We start from the raw sequence: 16,275 nt of genomic DNA on the forward strand, positions 1-16,275 counted from the left end.
GGTAGGTTCGGGTAACTGCTGTTTTTGAAAATTGAAAGCCACACTCCAATCTAATTTTTTAAGTAGATTCAGGTAACTTAACCATTTCAAAATTGCAGGTTGGTTGCCCCTTTTTTTTGTTTGGATCAATTTAGTTTTCTCGATTATCCACTTTTTTTTTAACACCCCTAGACCAAAGGGATGAAAATGTTAAGAAATTATGATTTTTAAAGGTCTTTTGGTAATGCGAACAAACTTCAAGATTTGTTTCATAATTTGATTAAAGCTCAAGGAAGGTAAATGTAATTAATTCTAATGATTATTAGTATTTGTATTCACATAATTTAAATATAATTATAATTTAGATGTACTCTGTTACCCACTAACCATCCATTGAAAACATCCTTTTACTCATTATTGGATATCCCAAATTATTCGGAACATAATTTCCCCTTAAAATGACTTTGTACAGAGGACAATGTTGTGAAGCACACGGATTTGTTGCTGGTGAAGATTAACTGGCTACAGTTTGGCTCTAGTCCCATTAAAATCAATGTTTTCAGAATCGGACCGGACCGGCAGGTTCGACCGGTCCGACCGCGAACCGGCCATGCTACCGGTCCGGTCCAATGTCAAACCCGGATGGTAATGGAAACCCGCTACGAACCGCGCGAACCGGACGAACCGCTAAAACCCGTATGAACCGCGAACCGGCGGTTCTCAAATTTTCAAACAATATAACCTCAAATTAAAAATAATAGCAAGAATGGAGACTGCCAGATTCAAACTCGGGTCTCTGAGCCAACAATAAGGTACGTTGCCACTACACCATAGCCCAAGGACGAGGTATTGTTGTGTAGAATTATACTTAACTAAAAAATAAAATCAGATTAAATAAAAAAACCCTAGCATTAAGAAAGTGCAGACGGCACATTTCATTTCAATTTCACTTCCTCCGTTTCTCACTCTCGGCTTCTCCAGTTCGCATCTTGATTTTTTTTTAAAATTTTTTCTTCATATTTCAAATACTTATATTTCTTTTTTTTATTTTTCTTACAAAATCTCATTCTCTCATGGCTCTTTCTTTTTAATTTTCAACTCTCTCTCTCTCTCGCTATCCTCTTTTCTTTTGTCACTCCCTTTTTAATCAAACCTCTTTATTTTTAATTTATTAATGTTTTCTTCCATCTTTTAATTTTCTTTTTGTCCATTAAATTGAAAAAAGTTAAAAAAGAATTATTTTTCTTTAACCCAAATTATTTAATGTCACAACCACTCACTTTTATCTCATTTTTTGTTTCTTATTAAGTTTATATTTCTATTTTCGATTCTCTTGACTTCCTTCGAACTCCAAATTTTCTTTTTTAAATTGCAATCTCTAAATCCCAAAGCGTAAATTAAAATTTAAGTTCACAATGTCTAAATTCTCATATATGTGAATTTTGCATAATTTCAAAATATTGTGATATTTTTGGGTTGGATTTAGATATAATTGAAATTGAAATGAAATTTATTTGTTTTAACTTATAATTTAAAATTTTTATTTTTAAAAATCCAAGTTATTAAAAAATAGTAAACTTTTCATCATATAAAGTATTAAATTAGTCCATTACATGTCTTATTTTGTGCATATATATATTTATATAAATTATTTTTAAAAAAATTTATTGAACCGGGGTTGAACCGATCCGACCAGTTGAATCTCGATCCTTTCACTTCACCGGTTCAATTAACGGTCCGGTTTTAAAACCATTGATTAAAATCACCACATTGCAGTCACCCTTAAAACATCCGCCATTCACAAGAAAAAGCCAAACATCCACTAACCTTTCCCCCTCGAGTCTTGACATCTCAGTGTTCATAAGTAGAGCTGCAAACGAATCGAATCGCTCGCGAGCACGAGTCGAGTTCAGTTATTATCAAATTTGAGTTGAGATCCAACTGATTAAATCGAACTCGAGCTCAAAACTCGCGAGCTCGATTATATATATATATATATATATATATATATTAATAGTAAACTCGCAAGTTTGATTATATATATTTTATTTTTTTAATAGTAAAATTACATATATATCTCTAATATTTTATTATTTGTTAAGAAAAATATTATTTTTTTATTTTTTAAAAATAAAATAATAATTTTTTTTTTTGCTCGAGCTCGATCTTAACATTTTGAGTTTGTCGAACTCGAGCTTGAGTTCAAATTTTGTAAAATTAAGTTAAGATTCGACTCGCTAAAATTCAATTCGAGTCGGTTGGTTTGCACCCCAGCTCACAAGTACGCCTATTCTTTACACGTAATCTTGGATTTCGTCAAAAATGAAACATTAAGGACCGACACCCTTTTCTCAAAACACCATAAAAGCGAGTTGTTGGAACAAAACACTACAATCTCAAAAAATTTCAACCTCGTAGCTGGTCGCAAGAGAAAATGGACTTGTTTTTGGCAAACCTATTTAGCAGTTTTACCAGAATCTTGCTCCTGTTGTTCTTGCTGCATGCGTCTTTCAGCTTTATCTCTACAGGTCAGTGCTCAACATTTCTGATTTTCACTTCCCTTCCTCCTCAACTCCAAAACTTATTTTCTTTCCTTTTTTCTCCTATAATTGTATAAACTATTGAAGAAAATTTATGTTTTAACGATGAAAGAGAGCTATGATTCTGAATTCAAAACTGATTTATATGTCTTCTTAATTCGTCTTTTCTTGATAGGCTCCATTTACTTTTTCTTTCATTTGTTAATTAAAAACGTTGCCTTTTATTACTCCACCAGTTTAAAGGGCATTAAATTTTATTATCACTTATGGTAAAAAGAAACGGTCTATACTCATTTTTCTTTCAACATTTCTGATTTTCACTTCCCTTCCTCCTCAACTCCAAAACTTATTTTTTTCCTTTTTTCTCCTATAATTGTATAAACTATTGAAGAAATTTTATGTTTTAACGATGAAAGAGAGCTATGATTCTGAATTCAAAACTGATTTATATGTCTTCTTAATTCGTCTTTTCTTGATAGACTCCATCTACTTTTTCTTCATTTGTTAATTAAAAACGTTGCTTTTTATTACTCCTCCAGTTAAAAGCGCATTAAATTTTATTATCACTTATGGTAAAAAGAAACGGGCTATACTCATTTTTCTTTTTTGGGTTTCTTGTTAATAATAAATAGTTAATTACTCTTCTTTTCTTTTTTGTTTGAAGAGAAAGCAAATTTTTAATGCATGGATAGACATGAACCCGGGTGGGCAACCCGTTTTCTTCGGGTGGGCACGTTTATATCATTACAGTTCACCGCTCTGAGATATTGGCCCGCTTAAGAGTTAACAAGGATTCTCTGTCTTTTTCTTCATTCTTCATTTGTTTTCTCATTAATTTTTTTTTGGTTGGGATCATGGTATTCCTTTTTTCTTTTTTTTTAAAAATATTTTGCTGGATAAGCTTTACGTCATAAACTCCTCCTTTTGTAAATAGTTTTCTCTGTGTATTTTGTAGTAAATGTAGTGGTATGTTTCGTAAGCAAGGACATTTCCTCATAGTTTTGGATTCTGTTAGTTTAGTTAATTAGTTGTCAACCTTTGATAGTACTAGTGGTAAGTAATCACTCAATTGGCAAAAATGATAATTATTGATTTGTTCATTCAGAAGATTTGCTATTTATTTGTTTATGTATTCATGTGATTACATTAGAACAAAATGACCAATGATAACGCTTGGATTAAGATGCATTAAAAAGATATCAACATCAATCAGCTATTAAATTGATAATCTATAGCACCAACATCCTTGTCCAGTCTAGATTAATAACGATCACGAATAAATTAATTGCTTTAAGTTTTTGAACTATCATATGATACTAGAGTCCAGGAGTGAAGTTTGGGCAACTAATTGCTTTAAGTTCTTATTGCATATTTTGTTCAAATGTCATCAACTCATCAATATTTGATACAATGTTATTCTTTTTTCTTTGTTCTAAAATGTAAAGTCTGATGGCTCATGCCTTGTTACATTGCACTGTTTGTGTCAGTCAATTGCCTATTGGGTTCAAGTTGCAGAAACTTGAGTCAAGTACTGTAACTACTTGATAATTTTAGCTGAAACTTCTGAATTTTACAACACCTAAAGAGTCCATTTCTTCGACATTGTGAGAAATAAAGTGCCATTTATAAGAGATTCTGCTTGCTGCTTGTTCTTGCAGACGGCTATGATGCTTTTGATCCCACTGGCAATATTACCATCAAATGGGATATTATGACCTGGAATGCTGATGGATATGTTGTAAGTTTAAAACTAATTAATTACTCACTACCTCTTTTTGCAGAATATTGAATCCTGATATCAAAATCAAGTAGTAATTAATGGCTTAACCTTGTATGCGAGATTTGTATGAATATAATATGCATTTTTGTGCTTTATTTGCTCATGATTCATGTCTTTAACATCCATGCCATTGGCACTAACAGGCTGTTGTTACAATCTTTAATTTCTACAAATACCGACATATTGAATCCCCGGGTTGGCAATTGGGTTGGACATGGGCCAAAAAAGAAGTAATCTGGAATATGATGGGGGGTCAGGCAACAGAGCAAGGAGATTGTTCAAGATTCAAAGGAACCATCATCCCTCATTGTTGCAAGAGAAAGCCGACAATTGTTGATTTGATGCCAGGAACTCCTTACAATCAGCAGGTTGCAAATTGCTGCAGGGGTGGAGTTATAAGCTCTTGGGTCCAAGATCCAGCAAATGCTGTGAGTTCTTTCCAACTTACGGTTAATCAAGCGGGAACTAACAATACAACTGCCAGAGCACCACAAAACTTCACACTGAATACACCGGGGCCTGGATATACCTGTGGGCCTGCTAGGACAGTAAACCCAAGCAAATTTGTTTCAGAAGACAAGAGAAGGGTTACCCAAGCTTTGAGTAAGTAATTTGCTCATGCCTTCTTCTAGTAATTTAAAAAGCATCCGTTTATTTTCTCCCCAGCATGATGGAGTTCACCTGTGCTTATCTTTTCATATGCTTTTCTAATTTCAGTTTGTGTATCATTTTGGATCACAGCGACTTGTAGCTTTCTTTTTAAAATTCATTGGAAATGGTATTAGAGAGAAGGGTCAAATGTGACTGATGAATAGATACTCATGTTAGAGCTACCTACCCTTCTTATCCTTCTTTGATACTTTTCCTTGTCATTGTTGTTGGTTTTATGCACCAATATCTGCATCACCAGACTTACCCTGCAATAGTTTTTGCATAATTGGGGGAGTATAGCTTCCAATACCAACTACTGTACCTTACTCCAATAATTCTGTTGATTTCAATTTGTTTAAGTTCATTTTAAAGAATTTTGGAAATGCTGTTATATTCAATAAATTGCTCTGATTTAGTGAAAGATGTGGTCTCACTTGAAAAGATTGGCAACATTAATACAATATTCGTGTTCTCATACACAGTGACATGGAACATTACCTGCATGTATTCACAATTTTTGGCCCAGAAGACACCTACCTGTTGTGTCTCACTCTCATCCTTTTATAGCAAATCCATTGTGAGCTGTCCAACTTGCGCTTGTGGCTGCCAAAACAGCATTACCCAACCAGGGATCTGTGTAGAGTAAGATATCACTTTTCAATGTGAATTTGTCATTTAACATTGTATATAGTTTGAGTAGTATAAAGCTTTCACTGATGGCATGATACCTTGGTATCAACATTGAGACTGGTCTTACCGGCAATTTTCACTTGTCTGATACCATCTTACAGGTCCGAATCTCCAAATGTACCTTCTGCTCTTTCAAGATCAGGCAAAAATAGTCATGCACCATTGGTTCAATGTACGCGCCATATGTGTCCTATCCGAGTACATTGGCATATTAAAGTTAACTACAAAGAGTACTGGCGAGTCAAGGTCACGGTCACAAATTTTAACTATAGAATGAATTATTCTCAGTGGAATCTTGTTGTTCAGCATCCAAACTTCGAGCATCTTACCCGGACTTTCAGCTTTAATTATCAACCGTTGACACCTTATGCTTCCATAAGTAGGTTTTGTCTCCTATCTATCACGTGTCTGGAATATAACTCTCGAAATTTGTATTGACATTCATGACTGCGGAACTGATCATTTTGCAGATGACACTGCAATGTTCTGGGGAACTAAATTCTACAATGATTTGCTCATGCATGCCGGTCCTTCTGGAAACATTCAATCAGAACTTATATTCTGGAAGGAGAAATCAACATTCAGCTTTGAAAAAGGTTGGGGTTTCCCCCAAAGAATTTACTTCAATGGTGACAATTGTGTTATGCCACCTCCAGATTTATACCCAAATCTGCCAAATGCTAGTGTCCCTAGAGTTACATCTCTACTTTGTCTCTTAACAATGATACTGGTGTCTTTGGTGATTGTATTGGGCTATGTCTAGAAAGTTGGCTGAAAGAAATGAATAAAAAAGGGCTTTAGGTACAGAATTTCCTTCAGAAATGGAACTTGAGCTCTGTTTTAAATCCTGTCAAAGCATATCCAAAAGTGAAGCTTTAGTTTGCAACTTCATGTGAAAAGGGTAGCCCGGTTGAAAAGCAAGGTGTACAGAATCTCCGTGTTCATTAATCAACAGGGGTGCAATTATATTTGTGTCTTTTATCTGATACTAATTCTAGTGCAATTGTACATTACATTGCAATTACCCAAAATATAGTATGTCTGCATTCTGCACATTTAGGATTCTATCCGGCTAAAATCTCCACTAAATTATTTAGATAACTTTAATTAGAGTTTCTTTTGCTATTCCATAAACGAAAGTACTGGACCCTTGATTGCACTTTGTTCACATGGTTTGTGCTACTTTTTTGGATAAAATCTTTGTAGAAGGACCTCAGGAATTAAGGTTTCTTTAGTGCAACAGTAGCATCTCTTTCCTTAGTTTAACAATATATGAAAACGTAAATGCATGACAACAGAATGTTTGATTTTGCTTCAGTTGACTCATCCACATTCTCAAATTCAAACTTGCATCTTTGTCAATTATTGGGAAAATCATATGCACAAAAGTACTTGAAATTATCATTTTGGAGTAGTCTTGCATCAATATCTCTCCATTCATTGTGCCAAAATTCCAGACTACATCATTATGTTGATTAGTAAGGAGAGGATGATAGCTACCATGGTTGAATAGAATGATGGGATTTCATGGGCAGAGTTGGGTAGAAAGGGGTATGAATCCGGAGGTGGGAGCTTGCATTCATCTCCATTGAAATAGATCTTCCTCGGAAATCCCCATCCCTGCTTGAGAGTAAAGGTAGTCTTATCCTTCCTTAAGAGTACCTCAGACTGAACATTTCCAAGTGGCCCAGCTTCCATCAAGAGGTCATTGTAGAATTTCATGCCATAAAACATGGCGGTATCATCTGCGCATCAAGGATGACAAATATTTTGATTTATGCCGTAAACATGGTGGTATCATCTGCATGCACATTAAGGATGACAAATATTTTGAGTTTACTCACTTCTTCTTTTTTTTTTTGTTTCTTTACTTGCTTTGTTTTAAGCTTATCTTTTGTTTGGTTTTAGTTGAGTGATCTGTCAGCAGTGATATGTCAGTCATCCTGTATCTTCATAAATTTTCTGATCTGCCATCAGTAATATGTCAATCATTCTTTCTTTCCAAAAGTGTTGGAAGATTTTCAAATATTCTTTGCTTTGTATTGATTCAACTTACTTATGGCTTGATATGGAACAAGAGGCTTGTAATCAAAGCTGAAAACTTGAGTGACGTTGTTGAGGTTGGGATGTTGTGCAACAAGTGTCCATTGTGTGTAGTTCATTCTGTAATTGAAATTAGTAACAGCAATCTTAACACGCCAATAGTCCCTGTAGTTGATCTTCACATGCCAATGAACACGTATTGGGCACATATGGTGAGTGCACTGTAGTAGCGGTGTATTGTCCTTTTTTGGAGTATTTATTCCCAATGTGGTCAGTCTCTTCGAGTCACTCCTGCAATTAGAAAAAAAGAATTAACAGATTCTTTTGGTAATGTTTCGCTGGAAAAGTGGCAACCTTGAACTTGTAACCTACAAGGATGTCAAGGCGCTGAACTGGGAACCGCAACAGGTAAGCATGACTTACATGATACAATCTTTTTTGTTATGACAACCACAAGCACAAGATGGGCAAGGAGTCATGGTTTCATTGTAGAAAGATGAGAAGGATACGCAACAAATTGGGTACTTTGACGACAGAATCTGGGAATAGGTGCATGTGACAGTCCAAGTCACTGCATTCAAATGTTAAAGCACTATAACTGGAGATTCTTTTTTATGTTAATATATATATGTCTAGCTTAATTGAAACATCTGGTGACAAAGATTTGGTTGGTAGATTCAGCTTCAAAGAAAACTTACTCAATGCTTGTGTCTTTCTCCTGTGATCTGGTGTGAAAAAAACTGTCGATGGAACGACCTCTGCAGGGCCACAAGTGTACCCTGGTCCCGGGCCCATAAGCACGAAGTCCTTGGGAAGCTTTAAGGTTTTATTGGAAGTCCCAGCAACACCAACACTTACCTGAAAGGCAGAGACTGCTGCTGAAGGATCCTGGCCCCAGGATGCCACCACACCGCCCTTGCAGCAATTGGCATACTGCTGGTTGTAAGGGACTCCAGGAAGCAAGTCCACAATTATGGGATTTTTCTTGCAACAATGAGGTACGTTTCCTTTGAACTTTGAACAATCACCTTGCTCAGTTGCCTGTGCCCCAACGATGGACCAAATCACTTCTTTCTTTGCCCAGTTCCAACCCAAGGTCCAACCAGGAGTATTGATGTGCCGATACATTTGATAGTTGTTCATAATTACCGAGGCCTGAATGCATTGATTTATTAAATGATCATATTATTGCAAGTCTGGGGGCTGAAAAGCTTGTTCTATAGTTCTATCATTTAGTTTCTTGGAAGAAAGGCCATATTAGGCTCAGGAGCTCACTTACCACATATCCATCTGCTGTCCATGATACTACATCCCACTTGATTGTAATATTTCCAAATGGATCCAGTGGATCAAATGCCTCTTTCGAATGCAATTGTGCAAGAGAATTTAGAATGAATTAATAGAAGGCAAAACAAATGAATAGGCAAATTCATTAAAATGCTGTAAAATGTATATAAGCATCACCTGATTGAGACAAGGCCATTAGTAACAGGATAGCCCATAATTGGAGCTTAATTTTCAGAATTGAGAAGCATTGAAGCAGTTGGAGATCGTTAGCTTTAACAGGAGTTCCCTCTCTTTTGTTGGCAGATGTTGTGAATCCCATTGCTTAATGTTTTCAAAGGATTTCAGGAATCCAATACGAACGAGTAAAAGAAGCTCGTCTATTATAAGGGAAACACGATTTGCAACAGCATGCAAATGCAGAATGTTTGTTGATGGAACACCTGAAATTTGTTCTCTTGGGTACTTCATGCTATAGTTTTATCTTATTTATTTCTGATTTGTTGCAGATATTAGAAAGTTGAAACAGGTGTGAGACAAGACATTTGAACTCAACAGCTGAAGAGTTGCTGTTTTGGTGCAATGATATCTGCTGATTCTCATTTGAAATAGACTGTTTATCTTATATCTAGAGATCCTTAAGCAAACACACTTCATTTTTGCTTTCCCATTTGGTTCTTAATGCACTCATTATGATCCCCAAAGGTAAAACATAACCATCATAACGATTTTATACAATAAGTCGGGTAAGTACCAAAATGCGAAATTTTGTTCTGATTTATGGAGTGTTTCACAATGTTTTTTTTTTTTTTTTTGGAGTGTTTCACAATGTTTGAATAAGTTTTTAAGTACAAGTAATCATATCTTATTGTCACAAAAGCTTTCAGGAATATGTCTTGCACACTCTTTATCATATTCAGCATTTTTTTTTGTGGTCCACTAGTAACATCTATTTTACTCTTATTCTAATCCCTTCTCGGGAAGCCTATTCTACTTACTCTTGCATACTCTTTACTGCATTCAGCACTCTTTTTTGAGCTTGTTAGAAGCTTTTTTTTTTTTTTTTTTTTGTATATGTGTGTTTTATTTATTATTTGTGGAAAAGAGAGCGGTGACAAGACGGATGGCAAGAATTGGAGCCACGTACGCATGCGGACCACGGGCAGGAACGGTTGTTTGTGCATTTTGCACACCGCGTAATTTTGTTTGCACACGGCGTAACTTTGTTTGCATAACGTGTAACTTTAGTACAAATTTTTGTGGGTCCCACACACGTTAAAAATGAGGTATAAGAAGTGATCTGGACCGTACAATTTTTTGGGGCCAAATCTTGGCCATGAACAGCTGAGGAGCGGTCCTTCTGATTACCACTCCTGTCCCTCACCCTATGCATGCGGGCTCAGACAGTTTGATGCACACAATTAGCTAAACAAATAAATGTACAAATTTGGACTAATTTTGACTTTGCACCTTTGATCTTATATTACTTTTTTGCTTTACATTTTAAATTTTAATTTTAAATACTTTGCATCCTAAACTCTTAATTTTGAACATTTTGCACCCTAAATTCTTAAGTTTGTTCGATTTAAGTCTAACCAATGATTACGTTCTCAAAATTAATGAGATAAAGAGTGATAAAAATTAATAACAATGTATCGTATTGTTCTAATTTTAATTGAAATACATTATCATTGATTTAAAAGGCTTCAATTACTAATATTGTTAGCAAAATTAACGAAATAAAAGATAGTGTAAATTAATGATAATGTATTATTTTATTTTGTTATGATACTTTAGCAATTTTGACTATTTTCAACACATTATCATTGATTTGTTGGGTCTTCTATGTAGTTAAAATTGCTAAAGTTGTCATTGATTGGATTATATACAACAAACTTGAGAGTTTATGGGACCTCTATGCCATACAACTTTTTATCGTTATGTATAATAAACATAAAAATCTTTCATGAAAAATGGAAATGATCAAAATTGAAAGGGATAATATTACAAACCTCTCCGGAGGTTTATGTCAAATAAGCTAGCATTTTCCATATTTCAAAAATTACACATAACTCCCTGAATAGTAGTTTTGGATTTGGCTAATGTGCTCAGAAGAATTCATACTAACATATCTTGTTGACCTTGAGGAGTTTTTTTTTTCTTTTGGTTTTAAATCAAATTATTTAATGAATATAATCATGTTTTTTCATCTAGTCTCAAACATTTTGCCTTGCCTACGGCTTTAATCACTTCCTCGGTACTCCTTTAGTCTAATTTGATATTATATTTTTGAATTTTAATTGTTTACTGAACTTGGTAGGAGAAAAAACGAGAATAATTGAGAAGAGTGAAATATGGGTTGATTAAGGGGCATGATGAACGCCAAAATTTGTGAGATATGAAAATTGGGATTTTGGAGAAGGATGACAAATTTGAATAGAAAAAAGATGGGTGGTCAAAGTGGTGATGATATGGCTATTTAGTGGGATGAAATGCTTGTTAGCTATTTTTCATATTTGGTTAGTCATTTGACTATTTTTTTTTTTTTTTTTTTTTTTTTGCATAGGATGAGTATTATTCTGTTGGAAAGGTTATTATAATCATTTTGAGTTATGCAGGGAGATAAATATAATATTTGAAATTAAAAGGGTACTAGGTAAAATTAACAACAACCTTAGATGTTTTTGAAATTACCCCAAATAGAAAGTGCATTTTCTTTCGATTGTTCATGTGTTATGTTGTTGGCAGGAGTACTTTATATCACGGTCAATTCACTCAACCAATCATTGACCTTGCTCCTAATCTAGATTATGAATCAATCAGCATAAATCGCAACTTTGAGGGCCCAATTTAAGGGCGATATTTACCGCTTGTGCTGAAATTAGCACATTTGCCCCTTCAGTATTTCTCTGCGAATTTTCTGTCCGGAAATAGTCTCCGTTGTATGTTGATAAGTCCAATTGGCTTCACAACCAAACCGATATATATATTAACAAGAAAGTCAAATAAGTCAAATCTTTTTTTTTTTGTTTCTATTTTCTTTCTAACAAAAAAGAATGTCGATGGTCATAAACATGGATAATCAACTAGAACTCTTTTTCATTTTTTACCCAACTCATTTTTTAGCTAAACCCTAACAAGTCTTTTGATTCAATCATTATATCTTTAATCTTATAATAAACACGCTCGAAGGATCAATAAGCAGTAATCAATAATTTCTTGCTCATCCAAATAAAGTAAACCAATAGATCATATTTTCTAGTTGTATAATGTTTTTTTTTCTGATGAAAAAGAAGAACTTTTATTTATAAAACTTATTGGAAATCGTTCAACACTATTTGTTCGACAAAATCAAATGATGAGTTACAAAGTGATTCAATTGAGCTACTGGACTTAGCATGAAATGTTAAAGCATGTTTAACTTAATTTAATTCCCTCGCACCCATCTCAAAGATACATTACTTAAGCTATTCAAATTATTGATGGATACACTATTTAAGCTATTCAAATTATTGAGGATACCACACTTGTTGAACATCGTCCAGCACTATTTGATTGATATTCAACCGAGTTGCTAGACTTAGTACGAATGGCAAGACATGTGTAACTTTGTTTAATTCCCTTGGCGCCCATCTCAAAGATACATTACTTAAAGCTATTCAAATTATCACGCACATCATTGACGATAGGGCCTGTGACAGAGGCATCATCTTCTCTATTCAGCATTTTCTGGATAATTGAATATGCATCACCTGCATATCAAGGGCAGTAGTTGGGATCTGGTCTACTAAATGCAAAAGTCAAGAACAGCTGCTTATGGAAGTCAAGGACAGCCTGCTAGCAAAAGTAAAAGTCAAGAACAGCTGCTTATGGAAGTCATGGGCAGCAACTGATTATGAGATCTGATCTGCTAGAGACAAGAACAGCTGCTTATGGGATCTAGTCTACTAATTGCACTAATCAAGGAGAGCTGATTATGGTCTACTATATTAGATGTATATTAGCATATATGTAATTAATACATTAGGGAGGTAGATATTCTGACGGAGGAGAGAAGGTACAGAGTTTTTCTATTTAAATGGAAAAGATGCACAAAAGAGGCATTCGGTCTTTGATCTAGAAAACTTGTCATGGTATCAGAGCCAGTTATTTGAATTTCTCAGCCTTTCCAAACTTTCTGAGTTGTTATCCTTCTTGGGTTGATTATTTTGATCAATCATTTGGTTTCAAGATATCCTTTTGGGTCAATCATATTGTGGTTGGCAGCTTTTCTTGTAATTCAGATCTTTGTTTTTTTTTGAAAGAATGTCTATGGAAAACTCTTTGGGAAAAATACATACGGAATCTTTGTCCATCAAGTTCACTGGAAAAAATTATGCGGCATGGGAATTTCAATTTAGGATGTTTCTAAAAGGCAAAGAGCTTTGGAGTCATATTGACGGGTCTTCTACAGCACCTAGAGATGGAAAGGAAATTAGTCAATGGGAGGCAAAGGATGCTAGAATTATTTCTTGGATTCTAGCATCTATTGAAGCTCATATGGTGAACAATTTACGCTCCTTTAATACAGCAAAGGAGATGTGGGATCATTTGAAGCGTGTATATCATCAAGATAATACAGCAAGAAGATTTCAGCTTGAATTGGAAATTAGTACATGTAGCCAAGGTAATCTCTCTATTGAGCAGTATTATTCTGGATTTCTTAATTTATGGAGTGAATACTCTGGTATAATCTATTCTAAGGTACCAAGCGAAGCCTTAGCCGGTATTCAAGCGGTTCACGAAGATAGTAAGCGTGACCAGTTTCTAATGAAACTGAGGCCTGAATTTGAGGCGATTAGAGCTGGATTGTTAAATAGAAACCCAGTTCCTTCTTTAGACGTATGTCTTGGTGACTTGTTGCGAGAAGAACAGAGAATGGCTACACAAACTATCATAGGTACATCAAAGGAGATATCTGAAGTTGTCAATATTGCCTATGCTGCTCAAGGGAAGAATCGCGGAAAGGGACAAGTACAGTGCTATAGTTGCAAGGAACTTGGGCATATTGCACGCAATTGTGGAAAGAAATTTTGCAATTATTGTAAGCAAACTGGACACATTATCAAGGACTGTCCTACACGCCCTGAGAATCGAAGAGTCCAAGCCTTTCAAGGTGCTGTCCAAGACTCTAACACTATTGGTTCTACATCCACAGCCACAACACTTACTCCAGAAATGGTTCAACAAATGATTCTTTCAGCATTTTCTACTCTTGGACTTCAAGGTCAAGGTAAAATTGTTTCTACTCCTTGGTTAGTTGATTCTGGAGCATCAAATCATATGACTGGTTCATCTGCATCACTACATAATCTACGGCAATATACTGGTACACAAAATATTCAGATTGCTAACGGCAGTAATCTTCCAATTACAGCCATTGGTGATATTGGACCTTCTTTTCGTCATGTATTTGTCTCTCCAGGGTTGTCTACTAGTTTGATTTCTGTTGGTCAGATGGTGGATAATAACTGTGATGTACGGTTCTCTCGTGATGGTTGTCTTGTGCAGGACCAGGTGTCGGGGAAGGTGATCGCGAAGGGGCCTAAAGTGGGCAGACTATTTCCTTTGCAATTTTCAGTTCCAAGTAGTTTGTCTTTGGCTTCTATGGTTGTTGACAATAAAGTTGAAGTATGGCATCAACGATTGGGTCATCCAAATAATGTCATTTTATCTCATTTAATAAAGCATGATTTTCTGGGGAGCAAGGATCAGTGTTTTAATCATAAATTGTCTTTTGATTGTTCTACTTGTAGACTAGGGAAAAGTAAAATATTACCTTTTCCTAGTCATGGTGGTCATGCTAATACAAGTTTTGAGATCATTCATAGTGATGTTTGGGGTATTACTCCTGTTGTTTCACATGCACAATATAAATATTTTGTGACATTCATTGATGACTATAGTCGTTTCACATGGGTATATTTTTTGCGTACTAAAGCTGAAGTATTTGCTGTTTTTAAGAAATTTGTAGCTTATGTAGAAACACAATTTTCTACTTGCATTAAAGTTTTACGCTCTGACAATGGCGGGGAATATATGTCACATGCCTTTCAAGCATTTTTGCAACAGAGAGGTATTTTATCTCAACGATCATGTCCTTATACCCCTCAACAGAATGGGGTGGCTGAACGTAAGCATCGCCATTTGTTGGATATGGTACGAACCTTACTCTTGCAGTCTTCGGTTCCATCTAAATTTTGGGTGGAAGCTTTATCCACTGCAGTTTATTTAATCAATCGTCTACCTTCTCAACAATTGAATTTTGATTCTCCTTATTATTGTCTTTTTGGTGTACATCCTGATTATGGCAATCTACACACATTCGGATGTGTTTGCTTTGTTCACTTACCTCCTCATGAGCGTCACAAACTTACAGCTCAATCTGTAAAATGTGCTTTCATGGGTTATAGTACAACTCATAAAGGATTTTTGTGTTATGATGCTATTGCTAATCATCTACACATTTCTAGAAATGTGATTTTCTTTGAAAATGAGCACTACTTTCCATACCATGGTTCCTCGTCTGAAGGTGTTGTTCTTCCTAACTTTGATGATATTGCTCCACCAGTTGATCGATTTAAACCTGGGATTGTTTATCAGAGACGACAGGCTTCTTCATCACAACCTCTTCTTGACACTAATCCAGTCCTTGCTCCAACCACTCTTCGAAGGTCCCTACGTCTTAGTCGTCCGCCTGATCGGTATGGTTTTTCTGCCACTATAACTGACACTACAGTTCCTACATCCTATTTACAGGCAGCTAAACAAGCATGTTGGGTGAAAGCTATGAATGAGGAACTTCAAGCTCTTCAGGAGAATCATACTTGGGATCTTGTTCCTTGTCCCGATGATGTTAAACCCATTGGTTGTAAATGGGTATTTTCTGTTAAATTGAGATCTGATGGCTCACTTGAAAGGTATAAGGCACGATTAGTAGCTCTTGGTAATCGGCAAAAGTATGGAGTACATTATGAGGAGACCTTTGCTCCTGTGGCAAAGATGACAACAGTTAGACTTGTTCTAGCTATTGCTGCTTCTACAGGCTGGTCATTGCGACAGATGGATGTAAAGAATGCCTTTTTACATGGCGATCTTCAAGAAGATATTTATATGACTCCACCATCAGGGTTATTTTTTACATCTTCTTCTGATGTTTGTAAGCTAAAACGTTCACTCTATGGCTTAAAACAAGCTCCACGGGCTTGGTTTGATAAGTTCCGTTCTACCCTTATTAGCTTCTCATTTGTTCAGAGCCAGTATGACTCC

At 35.4% G+C, this 16,275-nt stretch overlaps 2 protein-coding genes across 2 annotated transcripts; one reads left to right on the forward strand and one right to left on the reverse strand.

The window, feature by feature from the left end:
• Positions 1 to 2,430: 2,430 nt before the first annotated feature.
• LOC113768605 (COBRA-like protein 1) lies at positions 2,431 to 6,544 on the forward strand. Its single transcript, XM_027313032.1, has 6 exons — positions 2,431 to 2,507; positions 4,178 to 4,257; positions 4,443 to 4,902; positions 5,433 to 5,592; positions 5,742 to 6,019; positions 6,111 to 6,544. Exons 2-6 carry the CDS (start codon positions 4,231 to 4,233, stop codon positions 6,401 to 6,403), a joined length of 1,218 nt encoding a protein of 405 aa, XP_027168833.1. The 5' UTR covers positions 2,431 to 2,507; positions 4,178 to 4,230; the 3' UTR covers positions 6,404 to 6,544.
• A 353-nt stretch (positions 6,545 to 6,897) lies between these two features.
• LOC113767462 (COBRA-like protein 4) lies at positions 6,898 to 9,425 on the reverse strand. Its single transcript, XM_027311568.1, has 6 exons — positions 9,148 to 9,425; positions 8,963 to 9,042; positions 8,382 to 8,838; positions 8,107 to 8,254; positions 7,697 to 7,974; positions 6,898 to 7,385 (listed from the first exon to the last, which is right to left on the reverse strand). The coding sequence occupies exons 1-6, from the start codon at positions 9,287 to 9,289 to the stop codon at positions 7,099 to 7,101; spliced, it is 1,392 nt and encodes a 463-aa protein (XP_027167369.1). The 5' UTR covers positions 9,290 to 9,425; the 3' UTR covers positions 6,898 to 7,098.
• Between the last annotated feature and the right edge of the window lie 6,850 nt (positions 9,426 to 16,275).

The sequence above is a fragment of the Coffea eugenioides genome, chromosome 4 (genome assembly GCF_003713205.1).
Source record: "Coffea eugenioides isolate CCC68of chromosome 4, Ceug_1.0, whole genome shotgun sequence".
NCBI lineage: Eukaryota > Viridiplantae > Streptophyta > Magnoliopsida > Gentianales > Rubiaceae > Coffea > Coffea eugenioides.

What these genes read in the sequence shown, in the direction of transcription:
- LOC113768605 (XM_027313032.1), top strand. Translation starts at nt 4,231, where the DNA reads ATGACCTGGAATGCTGATGGATATGTT. An exon ending in AAGGGTTACCCAAGCTTTGA is followed by an intron (nt 4,903 to 5,432) that starts GTAAGTAATTTG and finishes TCTCATACACAG; the next exon opens with TGACATGGAACATTACCTGC. An exon ending in CAACCAGGGATCTGTGTAGA is followed by an intron (nt 5,593 to 5,741) that starts GTAAGATATCAC and finishes ACCATCTTACAG; the next exon opens with GTCCGAATCTCCAAATGTAC.
- LOC113767462 (XM_027311568.1), bottom strand. Translation starts at nt 9,289, where the DNA reads ATGGGATTCACAACATCTGCCAACAAAAGAGAGGGAACTCCTGTTAAA. An exon ending in AATGGCCTTGTCTCAATCAG is followed by an intron (nt 9,043 to 9,147) that starts GTGATGCTTATA and finishes TGCATTCGAAAG; the next exon opens with AGGCATTTGATCCACTGGAT. An exon ending in GGACAGCAGATGGATATGTG is followed by an intron (nt 8,839 to 8,962) that starts GTAAGTGAGCTC and finishes CAATGCATTCAG; the next exon opens with GCCTCGGTAATTATGAACAA.